The following is a 14,707-nucleotide window of genomic DNA, read 5'->3' on the forward strand; positions in this document are numbered from 1 at the left end:
ATTTTTCTTCAGGGAATGAAATTCCTAAGGAGATGCACGGGCAAAAATCCATGTACTAAAAAACATGACCACTTACTAACACTGAATTCTAGCCCTTTATTCTGCTGGAGAAGCATTTCCATTTCATAGCTAGATAATGTTAACCTGCTGATTATGAACTTATCCACTGATATCCTTGTGAGGAGTATGATATTGTACAGGAGGAGGATGGGGATCTCAAAATAACAAGTCAAAAGGCTATGAGTACAGCAGGAGGCAATTCTGGAAGGCGGGTTTAATTCTCGGTTATGTTTGCATTTCTGCTCTTGTTGCTATGAACAAACCGTATAGTGTTTCCTCCAAGTAAGTCAACCCTTTAAGAGCTTTTCTTTAAGAATAAGAACTTCTTCCCTTCCCTTTGCTTCTTTTGCATCTCTCCCCAAGTATGACTAACAGAAGGCAGTGATTACATATGAGGTTTTTTCTTAGTGAATTGACTGTAAACTGGACGTGAGCCCATTTCCTTACTGGAAAAGATGCTTTTGTCCTCTGTGACTTGGCACTTCCGCATAGCTCATTGTGAAGGTCGGTCCTGAGGCACATTTGACCACAGGCAATCTCATGAATGCAAGAAGATTCCTAGCATGGGTGTTCCTGCACTAAAAACTGGATTATTTGTTGGAATAAATTCATTGCCAGAATATGTCATTTCCTTTGGTAGAGCTGCAGCCACCCACCTCAGTGACTCAGGAACTGAAACACACCTGGACAACAATAAGAGGAAATAACACATGAAATGTTTATATAAATGAAGTCAGAGGCTCTTTATTTTAAGTGGTCTCACAGAAAAAAAAAAGTTCTTCCTGTCATGCTACATTCTCATAGTTTAGAAGTGTCCTTAGCAACTGTAACGTGTGATGGTTTTCAGAACATTAGGTACAGTGTAAAACAAAACAGTGTAGAAATTGCATCCTGATGTTACCCCTTTGGTTTCCACTGAGAATATTCTCCAGAATTCTTGGATTATCAAATGTGATTAGTTACATAAATGGAAATAACTAGTTCACTTTTCCTGAGATGTGCCTCTCCGGCAGGCTTCTCCCAAGGTACCATTCCCTGTGGCCTCAACACAGCACGCAGTGATAAGAAAAACAGTCAGAAAAACAGCCCACACACTGCAGTAGCCGTTCATCATTCCACATTCACTTCTGCAGCCTCAAGGAAGCAAAATACACTTTGGAATAGGAACTATTTTCATGTTACTTTCAGAAACAATTCAAGAAAGGCCTGAAAGACCTGCAATTGTATACCTCATATCTTATATTCTCTCCCATTAAACACCTGTGTTCTGTTTTATTTAATTTCAGAGATCAGATGTGCATTCCCAGAAGTTCCAGGCATTAAGAAATCCATGACGGGAAATACCTATCAACTGGGGACGAACATCACTCTTGAATGTGATGACGGTTACACTTCAGGAGGCATCATCCAGACTCAGTGTCAGGAGGACCTCAGCTGGGACCCTCCTGTCCCAGCCTGTAAACTAGGTGAGAGAAATGCAAATGTGCAGTTCAGGCAAGTTCATCGATTCAGCTTCTCTACTTTCCTTAAAGACTTGCAATGATTAGCTACAGACAAAAGGCAAATGGGAGGAGGCACAAATTCCATTTCTGTTGCTTACATCAGTCACAGAGGTGTCTTGACTATTACAATTTGATGCAGTTCAACTAATATATATAAGGCAGAAATATTTATTTGCCCTCTGGAGAAAACTCACCAGTCACTGTTTAGCTTAATAAGGATAATTAATCAGCTACAGCTGTTAACAGATATCCTGTATTCCAGGCTTTGGCAGTAAAAGCCTAAGATTAAGCTTAATAAAGTGGTTAACTAGTTGATAACTGTGTTATTTCATATTAAAATGGCTCATGGATTTTCTCTTCCCTTTAGCTTCACAGAAGTCTAGCTCAGTTGGCCTAGGTAAGTAGCTTGGAAACCTTTTTGTTGGCCACATCTTTAGCTTTAGTGGCCTCTGCGCTGCTCTTTCCCTCTGCTTCCTAGAGGAGAAGAGCTGGCTATTTCAGGTGAGGTGAAAACACTAATAGTGGATGTTGTTGTTCTCTCTCAGGCATTACAGCTGCAGTAGTTCTGCTTTTCCTGGGCGTGGGCATTATCTGGAAAATTATTTCAAAGCAGAAGCAAGGGTAAGGCAGCTCTGCACATTGTTTTCCTTCGCTGTCGACTCCCAACACTTAAATGAATTATTTGTGCCTCCATCTTGTACATCTTTAAATTCAACGTACAAACTGCACAAGGCTCGACAACCAGTTATCAACTGTGGTCATGTTGTTTCACTTCCCAAGAAAACGAATATTAGAGTCCTTTTACAAACAAGCCTAGCCTACTGTTTTCATTGTTTCTCTATCTCCTAGCTATTATCATACATATGAAAACTACGGGTGCCGTACCCCTGCGGACCATGTAACTGAACAGAAACCCCTGTGTGTTCCCTAGCAGGTATGGATTTATACTCCTCAATAGAAAATGTCAGTTATAGCTGCATAGCTGTGTTGTTCTAATATAGTTTTTCAAGTAGAATTAAATTATTCGAGTTTAACTGGCAAGTGAATCTACTTTCTACCTGGTGTGTGCACTGCAGAGAAGCTTCGCTGTTACCAGCACGCTGAACGTAACCACCTTTGACCACAGAAAGTCATATGTAAACATTAGTTCTTTTCTCCCTTTTATTTGTAAAGATTGTTTGGAAAAAAAGTTGTTGCCACTGAAGCAGAAACTGTTCTCTCCACACTTTCTGAGCATGAATGATAATTTCTAGACATTAATGCAAAACAAAGGAAGTTCAGTTTGCTTTTAACACTTGCATGTCTTTTTGCTTTTTTTCTAGGTAGGAGGCTGCTGGTTGCAGTAGCCTGCCCAGACTCCTCCATGTAAAAGACACCGGCTGCTGGACGGCTTTGGTCCCTTTCTTTGAGACTGAAATTCTGCAGCAAAAAAAAAAAAGGCACTTTACTACAGGACTGAAATTGCTTCTGTTTCTATTAATTGCACCACTGCGAGGGCTTATCCAAGCTCCAATGGTGCACAGCATAAATGCTCTTTTAGAGACGTCTGTCCACACTCCTGCTGTGTGATGAAGAACGTTTCCTTTATTTTCAAACTCCTGCGATGAGACAGATGCACAGAAACATCGTGTCTTGGCAGGGAAGGAAGAATTCATTAACCAAGCAAGAGATTCTTACAGTTTTGCCTGGAAATTGTTAAGATAATCCCGTAGGTTTTCTACAACTGGTTGGTGAATGTGAATAATGTCTGTAAAAGTGAGTTCTTGTTCCATGCAGTCATTACAAGCCAGCTACTCCCAAGAACAAGGGCTGTGGGTTATCTTCTCCTCCTCATTTCCCTTAGAGACGTTTCAGGACGCCAGTTTAACTCCAACGCCGCCTGCTCTGGCGTGGTACCAAACTCGGGCAGTGTCCCTGTGCTGCCACCCCTTCCCTCCCTCCTTCAGCAACACGCACTTCTAGGCCATTTAACCCAATAAAAGCAGAACTTGACGCAGTGCTTCGGGTCGTTTGGATCGCTGGAGCTCCCGGGGGTTATTTTAACGCCGCCCGGTGCGGGGAACGCGGGCTTTTAAGGCGGGGAAGCGGCTTTGAGGATGGAGGTTCCCGCCCCGGGCGGCGGCCGAGGCTGAGGAAATGGCGGCCCGGGCGGCGCGGCGGGAAGCGGGAAGCGGGCGGCGCCTGCGCGGTGAGGCTCGTGGGGCCGCGCGCGGCCGGCGCCTCCGCCGCCATCTCCGCCGCGGCAGCCATGGGGCGGCCGCGGGGCTGCGGGCCGGCGCTCGCTGCGGTGCTGCTGCTGCTGCTGCTGCTGCTGTGGTGGCCGGAGCCCACGGCGGCCGCGGGTGAGCCGGGGAAAAGCCTGTGCGGGGCGGAGGCGCAGCCCGGGGGCTCCTTGTGCCCCGCTCCGGTCGCTGTTTGAAGCGGCCCCGTGCTCGCTGAGGCCGGGCGCGGCCCGCGGCGCTTGGGAAGCGGCCCCGGGGGTGCTCGGGGCTTGGGGGGGAATCGGGGGTTGTTTTATGGTCGGGATCAAGGGGGGAAGGAGGCGCCCTGGCCGCGCGGGGGGACCTTGAGGAAACGCTGGAGCTCGCCTTTGGGTGCAAGTAAAAACAGACTAAAAATGAAATAAAAAACCCGTGTAGCTAAAAACCTCGTGTAGGCTGCATTAGAATTGCCCGTCGCATGTGGGTAAAACAGACTAGAGGTATATAGTCATATAAATATATGTAGTATGTGTGTGTATACATGTATGAGTAACCTGTGTTAGAGGTGGCAATTGGTTGTAATTAAGGTAGACATATAGTGTATGTATATATGTATATCACCTCTACATGTGTTTTGTGTGTGTATACGTGTATAACATGTGATAGTGCTGTCTGTTAACATGCCTTTTTTGACATGTTGATGCATCCTTGGTCCTGAAAGTTTTAACTCGGTTTTCACATGCTGTTGCCTTCAACATGTGTGTCCTCTTGTTGATAAAGTTCCCTATCGCTTCCTCCGCCCTCTTATCCCTACAGGAGAATGCACCTCTCTGAAGAGACTTCACTACGCAGAGCCCAAGGAAAGCTACCAAAAGATGCAGAGTTTTCCGTCTGGGACCACCGTGTCCTATGTGTGCCGCCCGGGATACAGGAGGATCCCTGGGAAGTCCTTAGCTGTTACTTGTATGGACTCGCAGTGGCTGGAACCAGAGCCCTTCTGCACAGGTACTGCCTGCTTGTGGCTCTTCTCCTGCCTCCTCTCTGGCAATTTCAATTATTTCTGTCCAGGAAATAATGTTTTCTACTAACTTATATGAAAAAAGAACCTTAATTGTTGCTGTAATTTTTCTGTAGTCATCACTGGAAAAATCATGGAGGTTTCTGTTGAGTGTTCGTTTAAATGCTGGCAGACAGTTCTTCCAAATAGAAGTCCCCTGTGCTAAATTTGTGATTTGAAGACAGACTTTAAGGGTAGTTGATGCCAAAGACTTACTCTTTGTTATATAACTGCAGAAAAAGTAAGGTTCTTTTTTTCTTTTTTTTTTTCTATTCCACAGAAAAAAGTTGTAGTCGGCCAGAGGACTTAGAACATGGCTCGGCTCATATAGAGGATCTTAAATTTGGTTCAAGTATTACTTTTTCATGTGAAGAAGGGTAAGGACTTTTTAGAAGTGAATGAGTATTCTTTTTGTTTAGACTAGATTGAAGCCAAATCTGAACTTTCTTATGTAGAACCTATTTGCATTCTGACTTGAAATGTCTCCTGAGTTCAAGCTGGAGGAAATTAAACCACAAGAAAACCTGAATTAGTTCCCTAGTTCAGCTTGCTGATAGTATCAACTAAGGCTTAAGCTTTTTCAGTGGAATTTTTCAGAGGGAAACTTCTAGTGTTCTCTCTAATGACTCTTTTTAATGGTCCTATGAAAGAGGAAATGACTGTTATCAACAGTACTTGCTTATGATGTTGAATCACCTGTCCCTGTCCTATAATGAATGAAATCAAAAGTGCTAAGCTTCTGTTAGACTCTATTCCTCTTTGTTTTAACAGCTTATTTGTTTAATACTAGTAACTTTAAAGCATTCCTCATTGGCAGGTACAGACCTTAAAACCACAAGAGCACTTGCCATGTCTTTAATGATTTCTCATTTGCTCTTTTTTTTTTTTCTGCAAAAATATAGTCTTTGAAAATCTTTTCAGAAACCATTCTTATTACAACAACATCAAAAAAGCTATATTGTGCCCCCATTTTGGTACAACAAAATTATATAAACGAAGCTTCCAGCTGCATGGTGGAGTAATGAGTGATCTCCTAAGTTCCACTCCTCTAAAATTTTATGTCTAGGTACCGGTTACGTGGAGCTAGTGAAATTTCCTGTGTAATTAAAGGTGCAGATGTTGGCTGGAGTGAAAATCTTCCTTTCTGTGAACGTGAGTAAATACTACTGTGCTTAAGTATATATTCGGGTGAATATAAACTTACTATACGGTCTATACAAGTGTTTTTAAGAGGAATTTGGTATTGTAAGAGGCAGCTGTGAAGTGGCACCATTGTTTTTTGAGCTGCTAAGATTGTACATCTGAAGAACAACTGCTGATAAACTTCAGTCCTTGTGGTAATTAGTGTGTGTTAGTTAAAGTCAAAGACAGCTTGGAATTGCAACTTTCTATTCTAAGTGTCCACAGTTTACAATTAGTTCTGACTGTAGCTTGTGTTAGAAATGACTTTATACTAGATTTTAAATGAAATTACCTGAAAATCAACGATTGATTTTATTTCCTCCCCTCTGAGGTAAAAGTAAAGTTCTGTCAACTAATTTATTTGATTTATTTCTAGAAATTCCTTGTAAACCACCTCCAAGTATAGCCAATGGGCTGTACGATGAAAGAGAGAGCTACGTTTATCAAACAACAGTCACTTATAGGTGTGTTGATGTGCCAAAAGGCATGGATCGCTTCTCCCTCATTGGCTCAGACTCCATTTTCTGCACACATGATGCAGACAACAATGGAATTTGGAGTGGACCACCTCCAGAATGTAGAGGTTGCTATTGTGTTCATATATATGTTTTCTCTTTCGTAACTACGTGGTTAAAACTTGAATGTCCCTTTCCTGAAGATAGAGGTGGGTGGGTGAGTGAGAAATGGAAAAGAAGGAAGAGCTCCTCTGCTGCTGTTAATTGATGCAACTCCACTGGTAATTAGATCAGCTGCATGAGGCATGTGAATTGATTGTTTCACACAGTGTGAATGACAGAAGTTAAAACTCGAATTGTAAGCATGCAGTTGATAGAAATGGCAAGAACAGAGTGAAAGAACTGTAAGACTGTAAAGCCTTGAGCAGTCGAATTAAAACTGAAAGAGCAAGAAAGTGAGAGTTCGGTTATGGATAGTGAAAAGAGAAGGAAGAACTCTTCTTCTCAGCAAAGACTGAAAAATATAAAGCCTGTGCTTTGCAGATGAAAATTTAACTTTTTTTATAAAGCCCCTCCAAAATTGTTTGATTAGTTTAAAAAAAAAATCCCTTACAATGAGTTTAGAGTATACAATATCTAAGATAATGATGCTGTTAACAAATGTTTCAAAGCTGTGTTTTTTTCCTACGTGTTTCAGTGGTTAAATGTGATAACCTGCAAGTTCAACATGGAAAAAAAATTACTGGGTTTGGGCCTTCCTACAGTTACAAGGACTCCATTACATTTGAGTGTGATCCAGGCTATTCTATGAAGGGAAGTCAGACGATTAGCTGCCTGGAAAATAGCACCTGGCACCCCCCAAAGCCGACTTGTGTAAAAAGTAAGTCTTTAAATAGGAAATTGACCTCTTGTATGTGAAGAATGCTGCTAAAATTTCAAATTATGATTTGAAATCTGAAGCAAAGGTTGTTGATGCAGAGTGTCACCTGCAAACAACTCTTCTGAGTGTTATGATGACTCTTCCTACTGTGATTTTACCGGTGAGATTGAATGCAGTTCCAGATATGCACATTGTGGTGTGCAGGGCACGCTGCAGTTAGTGTCGTGCTGTTTGTTCTAGTCATGTCATACAGAAATGCAAGACAAAATGAGTTGCTGATTTTGATAGAAAGGACTAAGATTATGCACACTGCGGAGAAATCTGTAGTATCCTCTCAGAGTGATGTAAATTATTAGTTATGTATTATTTCTCTCTTAACCACGTCTTGAAGCGATGTTTTCTCATAAAAAGGCTGAATGACTTAAACTTTAATGTTTTGTAACACATTATTATCCCTTTATTTATCCCTTTATTTATCCACATTATTAGATATGTGTGCTGCCCCAGAGATCACAGATGGCGAACTAATTCCATTGAAAACTCAATATAGCAAGGGAGAGTCTGTTCGGATAAAATGCAATGCTCAGTGCACTCTTCCTGATGGTGCTGGAGAGATGACAGTAACATGTGAAGGAGGTGAAACGTGGAGTTCCTTGCAAAACTGCACATGTGAGTAAAAAGTAATTCCGGGAAGATGAGGTGTCTCCAAGTTAGAGCCTGTGAGCATACCTAGATAGGAAGAATCAGCTTGTAACAGGCTGCAAGTGTTTTGGATAGGATTTGAGTAATGAGAGCGGGTTTGGGGGATACTTGTCCCCTCTTGTCTTAGGTTTAAGAAAGGTGGTAAAACTTGATGGGCAGCATGAAATGCTGTGCAGAGAGTGTTGTCAAGAGTCTTCCTCTGACAGCGATAGTCCTGGTAGCAACCCTTGTGTGCACCACATGAGCACTGACTGCTTGCAGCATAACAACAAGACTATCGTTACTTTGCTGTTTGTTGTAAGGAAGTTGAGACATATTTCTGTTAATGTGTGAAACCTGTCCATCAACAGAAGTATTTGCAGCCTCTAGGAAGCAGGAAACCTTTTGATATAGTCTTCAAGATTGACTAAGCTGCTGATACTTGCACAAGCATGGGGATTTTTTTTTAATGACAACCTCTTGAATCTGTTTCATGCGTCAGCTCCATGTTTGGACTTCACTCTTCTTTCTTTTCCAGGTAGGGTTGTAGATCCCAATCCACACATCAGTCATGGTAGGATAATTGCTGGATTAAAATCTTCGTATTCTGTAGGAGATGTTATTACAATTGAATGTTATGCAGGCTATACGTTACATGGTGAAGCTAATATTCAGTATTCTGGAGAAAACAGGTGGACGCCTGAGGTCCCCACTTGCCACTTAAGTAAGTATGAACTGCAAAAATTTCCATTGGCATTAAAAATGTATATAATGGGTGGTTTGTTTATTGGGGACTTTTTTTGTATTTAGGAGAAGTAATTTAATGCAATTTTCTCTATTTTGACTTGAGGAAAAAGATTTTGGTAAACTCCATTTAAGAACAGGAATATTGTAAACTCTAACAGATGATGTGATATAAACTGGGCTATGTTGGCGAAAGGGCTTGACCTATTTGAAATAGCCTTGAGCATATATTTATGTATGTTTGAATGAGAAGCACATTCCGCTTGTGATACTGATTTACTCTGTTTTTAGGTGTGTATATTATCGTCATCATCTGTGGTAAGTATCTTATGAACACTGAGCAAGATCATGCTTTTTTTTCTGTGTGGAATTGATGTCTGGTTTTGGCCATCGCCTGTAACTACAGTAATGTAACAAGATTTTGGAGTTTGGAACTTTTTAAAGATGCTCATGTACTTCTAAAACTGTGCAGTTTGAGAAAAGTTACATTGATTAGCAATTATCAGTACTTGTAAAATTATTATGCTGTTCAGAGCAGGAGGTCTAATTCCATACTTCCTACACCTAAAATGTGGAGAGTGCTCTGCGTTAACTGAAATTCTCGCTAGATGAATAACTGGACATACCCAACAAGCTGCTTCCTCCATCTTCTGTGTATTTGTTCCCCTTTTTTTAAAGAAGACTTTTATGAATGTGCTTCTCTACCTCCATCTCCTTTATAAACACATGAATATTAGAATTTGATCACTGTTTTAATATTTTTAAGTTGGTTGAATTTGGTAAAGTCTTGATGCTTTACCAAAGACTCTTCAAAATGTTTGGGGATATGTGTGAAATAAGCCATTGTGTGTTTTGGCTGGAAGGGGAGGGTGCTGAGTAGGAGAGTGAAGATACTGCTTTTTTTGCTAGCTTCTGAGGGTATTTTTTGTGAGATACAATCATTGCCTTTTTCATTCTAAGCCTTTTAAATTTTTTTTCCTGAAGTAATTGTGGCAATTGTCGTGTCGCTGGCAGCCTTCTGGGTCTATAAGATGCTGTTCTCGCAGAAAGGGTGAGTAAACCCCTTTTTGTTTAGTTTAGTTTTCTTTGTTTTTCTGCCAATTTGTGTGACTGTGCAAGAGCCAACAAGTGTGTAAGTTTTTCAAGCCTTACTTGCCTTTTCTGCTTAAATTGCTCTGCAATAATATGTAAGCTTATTACAGCAGCTGATGGAAAGCTAAGTGCTTAACTTTATGTTTGGCTTTATTTTTTGTATCCATTGTTCGGGTAAACTACTAATTAATGCTTGTGCCAGTTGCAAGGAAAATAACGTCCTTCGTGCTTACGCTTGACGTAGGGCTGCTTAACTGTGGAAGGAATGTGTGTTTGCTCGAAAATGTGCCAGTTCCCATCTTAGAAGCAGTGTAGTGTTGGCTTGTGCGAGCTTCAGCTGTTTGTTCATTTTTTGTTTTTTGGCCTGAATTGTTTCTGGAATTGCTTAGGAAAAGTCTCCATACGTTTTAAGAGGCAGAGTGGTGATGTAAAGAAATGGGAAGTGTTAGGAGTGAAGTCTCCTCTCTTCTATGTAAGATGAACTGGGCCGGTGGATGGGGTGATTGAAGAACTGGTGTGTTCATCTTTTCTGCCAAAAGGAACTTGCGTAAAATCATATGGGTTTATTAAAAGAAAAAGGCCCTGTAAGCAGCATGTCCCAGGCTATATACTTCTGTGCTGCTGCATTTGCTTTTAATCTGTAGCTTGGGTTAGCTGCAACCCCGGCGGCCAGAGAATCAGTATGGGGAATTGACTGTAGTGCCAGGCACTTCCTGCCTTCATGAGGGGAGAGAGCTCTCAGGGTGCAGAGAGGAGGCGAGGTGTGACCCAGCAGTGCTAAAAATTATCCCGTGTCATATTCCTATGTCATATTCCATAAAACCTCACTGTAGGAAAAGTCTTGCTGCGCTCAGTGCTTTCCATAAGCTTCCCTGCTAGGAATATCTGGGAATAGATTGGGCTTTCAGACAAGGAAAATAGCTTAATCTGCTTTTACTGAGGCCTAAATCTCACCATTAATTGCTGTTGGATTCCTGAATTACCTGAGCCTTTACAGCCGTTGTGCTGGTGCTGGCTGGGTTGTAGTTTTCACATTACAGCAAAAGTCTTTCTTTGCCCGCTCTTTTCTTTTGTGTTTACCATTTTTATAGAATATTCAATTAGATCTTTTTCCCCCTTCTGCTGTTCAGCTCGTATACAGTTGATGAATTTTGCAAGGAAACATGTATTTTAAAAACTAATGTTGCATCTGAGACGGAAGACTGCACAAATGAATTAATTGAATCTTAAAAAGGTATATGCATTCCACTTGATTTGGACATTTGCAATGATGTTTAAGTGTCTGTTTTTGTAGTATACTCTGAATTTCAGGGAAAGTGTGGAATCTTAACTAGCTGTGAACAGCAGTTCCCTGTGGAAAAGGTTATAATAAGTATGCCTCTTTTTCTATGGATGGTTATTCTAGGGGAATAGTGGATGTTACCCTTACACAAAGAATTGTCATTTGGTGCCTTAAATTACAGTTTTGAGTTGCCTTTAAGGAATGAGTAACTGATTCATTCTTAACTCTCTAAGAAAAATAAATGCAAGATGCAAACAAGGTCTCTGAAACCTTGGTATAAAAAGCTGATTTATTTTTCAAATTTGGAGTTCCGTAGCCCTAAAAAGAGCCAAAATACAGTTGCTTGTCTGGAGTTATTTTCCTGTTCTGTATTTAACCTGGAATGTTGAATCCAGTAGTCAGGTGCATTTGATGGCAGTTACGATTTCTCCTGCACTTCTGTAGAGTCCAAATTAGCTTTTTCAAAAACTCTTTTCTAACCTGGTGACAGCAGCACAGATGTATGTGCCTTGTATTGTGTTACAACAGTGTAGGTGCTATTGTGTTAGATTTTTTTTTTTCCATTACTGCCTTAATGGTCTGAGTTTGTGCTGTAGTTGTAATATCTTTGCGTTGCCTTTTGCCATTCCCCAAATTGTGAGAAGGTAATTATTGATACGTTAGGTCTCTTACCCTGAATTAATGCAAAGGTCTTTAAATGTGTAGTCTTTCTTTTTTTATTACTTTAAAATGAATTGACCTTTCTGTATCATTCCTAAGTTTAAGATGGCATAAAAAACGGACATACCTCCCACCCATATTTCAGAAGAATTGAGTAATTCAAGGATTTGCAAAGATATGGTTTACGTAGTCCTGGATATAACTAAAACCTTGAATCCTCCTTTGTTTAAATATTGTAAATTCAGTCTTAATGGACTTACAGCATCAAAAGTCTCCTGAACTAATAGCTAGTATTCAGCCTATGATACAGTGCAGCTGAGTCAGGAGACCTGTGCCTGTCTGGTGTGTGCTCCGTTTCTGGTAGTACCATGGCACGGGTTGTCCATCACTTGAAATGCTCCTTTGGGATCAGATGCTGTCCTGGGCCCTGGGTCTCGCTTTTTAGCAATCTAGCGATCCAACTGAAACCGGTCTCATGAGCCTGGTAGTTGCTTGCCACGCTGAGGATGAACGATGGGGTTTCATGACCTTATCTGCTGGCTTAATGATAAAGCTGAGGATGTGCTTTTAGAGTAAATGTAAAAAGTATTTAAATGTAAAATCTCTGATTTGACTTGTTTTTTTGTTTGTAGGAAACGTGACAGCACTCCATGTACTGCCAAATATACGAGCTGTACAGCATGAATGGCCTTTCCTGGGGGTGGGAGGGAATTTGAAGTTAAATATGCCTGTCAGAAATGAAGTGATTGTACTCGCGTTGAGCTTCTACAGGGAAATACCTTGTACCTCTGGCCTTGAAACCATTGTTACAATATGTTCTATAGTAGGAGATTGTTATTAGGAAAAAGTCAGAATCTGTATCTATGCTTTTCTTTATGGAGCATTCCCCTTTTCTATGTGTGAAATTGCCTTTGAAAAGACACTTACTGTAGCGTGCAGGCCTTGTTGTGCATTGGCACCGCTGTCGTAGCCCGGCTGCTGCCGCCTCCTGCCTTCACTCTTGCCTCTTTCCTTGCAGAAGACTGTTAGCTCTGCTCGTTAAAATCTTAATGTGCTTCTAGCTTGCACTTGAGACGATGTAAATGATGATGTGTGTTGTGTTCATGTTTTAATTATTTATTTGCTTAAAAGATAGGTGCCTTTTAAGGCCCCTTTATTCCAAATTTCTCAGTATAGCTCTCGATGCACTACCTCTTTGTCTGCCAAAGTTTGCTTCTTTTTATCTCATGAATTAAATGGTGCCTTTGAATCAGACTTCTGTAGTATATGTATTTCTGGCCCTCTGGATTGATTCCAGGAAGGCTCCAGTGGAGCTGCTGGAATAGAAAAGGGAAGGCTTCAGTTTGGCCCCTGCCTTCAAATTTGGTGGGTTCTTGATGGAAGAACGTGCTGAGAAACCCAGGGAGCCGCCTTTTGTTGGGAGCAAAATGCCATTTGGTAGGATGCAGGCTTCACTTTTCCTTAGCATCGCTGGCACATTCAGAGGTAATTATGTTGCTTCTTAGGGTAGGAGGGTTACTGTATGTAGCTAGCTTCCTTGCCTCTTCTTTTTTTTTCTCTTCCCTTTAAAATCATATATTACACAGAATATTCACACAGAATATTTCAGATCTCTGTATATGCCCTATTGTGCCAAGTGTAAATCTGTAGTGCCGGGTAATATAGATGTCCATGGAGAAACGTGAACCTTCCCCTGTCTGACTTCCAGCTTTTTGTCTTGAAGGAAGCTGAGCCAGCCTAGTTGCAAGAGGGAAGGGTGGGTATCCCGTGAGTGGGAATGTCACTCTTTAGATGGCTTAGGAAACGGTTTTGTCAGATGGCAACTCCAGGAGCTCCCATCGCAGAAATAACACTGGATTAACTCGGACTTGCACTGATAGCTGTTTCTTTAAATGCATGCGTGTAATTTCTGATATAACTCAAAACTGAATTAGAACAGTTTTTGGCTTAGTGAATTCCTGAGTTTGTAATCAAAGAACACACATGCACCTTGCAAGAAACACATTTTTTTCAGGAAAAAAAGACCAAATTCCCTCACTTCAGATGGCTGAGGCGGCATTAAAACTGTTCTTGCTTGTCTGTGGTAGATTAGCTCTTGTTCTCACTGTTGTGAGCAGATTGTTCTACGATGTAAGACTATTTGGGGTTTTATAGGGCTCTTTGGGACAATCCCAGCAGTTGTATTGTTAGAGTTCATAATGGCCTCTGGGTATGAAAGAGGATTTTGGCAAAACAGAGCGACTTGTTGTTTAGTGCCTTTTCAGTGGCTGATGTATAGTTTGATAATGATTTGTTGTTTGTAAATACTGCGATAATATATTGGACCTGCACGTGTTGCACATTAGCTAGCTTGATTGTGTATGGCATCTTCAACTGTGTGAAGACATGCTGAAATGCACTTAATGCGCAAGTGAGAAGACTTTGTAAAAGTTTGGTTTATTTTTCTGTTTCTGCTGTAAAGCCTAGCAACAATTTGTAATATTACAAATAAAAATGCTAACTTATTTAGTAGTAAGTGTTTGTCTCTTATTTGTCGTGTGGTAAAGAGCTGTACTCCGTTGTTCTTGAAGGTGTGCGTTTGTGACTGTGCCCACATCAAACTCGTGCTAGATGGTCACTGTTAAGATCAAAGTTTTAACTTTGTGCCCAAAACTATTTGATGAGAACTTGCATGCATAGTGTAGAAAACGTGGCTGTATTTGCTGAGCAGCCTCTTATCTTTGGCTTTCTTTTGGAAAAAGAGATGGTTTTCCAGAGTTTCCAAATGCTGACGATATTCACACCTGAAAAATTTTATAAAAACGTAATGGAAAAGAGTGTGCCAGCATTGATCAAGAGCAATGGGGACTGGTCCCTAGCCCATCTGGCACCTTTGTCTATTGTGACAGACTTAATTCTCTTTTTTAAGTAA

General features: G+C 41.0%; 2 protein-coding genes across 2 annotated transcripts in view; both read left to right on the top strand.

The window, feature by feature from the left end:
* The window catches only part of CR1 (complement C3b/C4b receptor 1 (Knops blood group)), a 61,087-nt gene extending 57,895 nt beyond the window's left edge, over positions 1 to 3,192 (top strand). The window contains exons 87-91 of the mRNA XM_026036044.1: positions 1,347 to 1,526; positions 1,930 to 1,959; positions 2,108 to 2,183; positions 2,412 to 2,496; positions 2,885 to 3,192. Coding sequence (XP_025891829.1) covers positions 1,347 to 1,526; positions 1,930 to 1,959; positions 2,108 to 2,183; positions 2,412 to 2,493 — 368 coding nt within the window. The 3' untranslated portion in view covers positions 2,494 to 2,496; positions 2,885 to 3,192. The remainder of the gene's footprint in view (positions 1 to 1,346; positions 1,527 to 1,929; positions 1,960 to 2,107; positions 2,184 to 2,411; positions 2,497 to 2,884) is intronic.
* A 618-nt stretch (positions 3,193 to 3,810) lies between these two features.
* On the top strand, positions 3,811 to 13,914 carry LOC112944582 (membrane cofactor protein-like). The gene is made up of 11 exons (XM_026036045.1): positions 3,811 to 3,904; positions 4,580 to 4,768; positions 5,101 to 5,197; positions 5,887 to 5,972; positions 6,379 to 6,585; positions 7,155 to 7,337; positions 7,827 to 8,006; positions 8,557 to 8,742; positions 9,054 to 9,080; positions 9,747 to 9,813; positions 12,429 to 13,914. The coding sequence occupies exons 1-11, from the start codon at positions 3,811 to 3,813 to the stop codon at positions 12,478 to 12,480; spliced, it is 1,368 nt and encodes a 455-aa protein (XP_025891830.1). The 3' UTR covers positions 12,481 to 13,914.
* Positions 13,915 to 14,707: the final 793 nt, after the last annotated feature.

Source organism: Nothoprocta perdicaria, unplaced genomic scaffold (assembly GCF_003342845.1).
Source record: "Nothoprocta perdicaria isolate Ctin4 unplaced genomic scaffold, notPer1 scaffold_170, whole genome shotgun sequence".
In the NCBI taxonomy this organism is placed as follows: Eukaryota; Metazoa; Chordata; class Aves; order Tinamiformes; family Tinamidae; genus Nothoprocta; species Nothoprocta perdicaria.

What these genes read in the sequence shown, in the direction of transcription:
- LOC112944582 (XM_026036045.1), top strand. Translation starts at nt 3,811, where the DNA reads ATGGGGCGGCCGCGGGGCTGCGGGCCGGCGCTCGCTGCGGTGCTGCTG. An exon ending in ACTTTTTCATGTGAAGAAGG is followed by an intron (nt 5,198 to 5,886) that starts GTAAGGACTTTT and finishes TTTTATGTCTAG; the next exon opens with GTACCGGTTACGTGGAGCTA. An exon ending in TTCCTTGCAAAACTGCACAT is followed by an intron (nt 8,007 to 8,556) that starts GTGAGTAAAAAG and finishes TTTCTTTTCCAG; the next exon opens with GTAGGGTTGTAGATCCCAAT.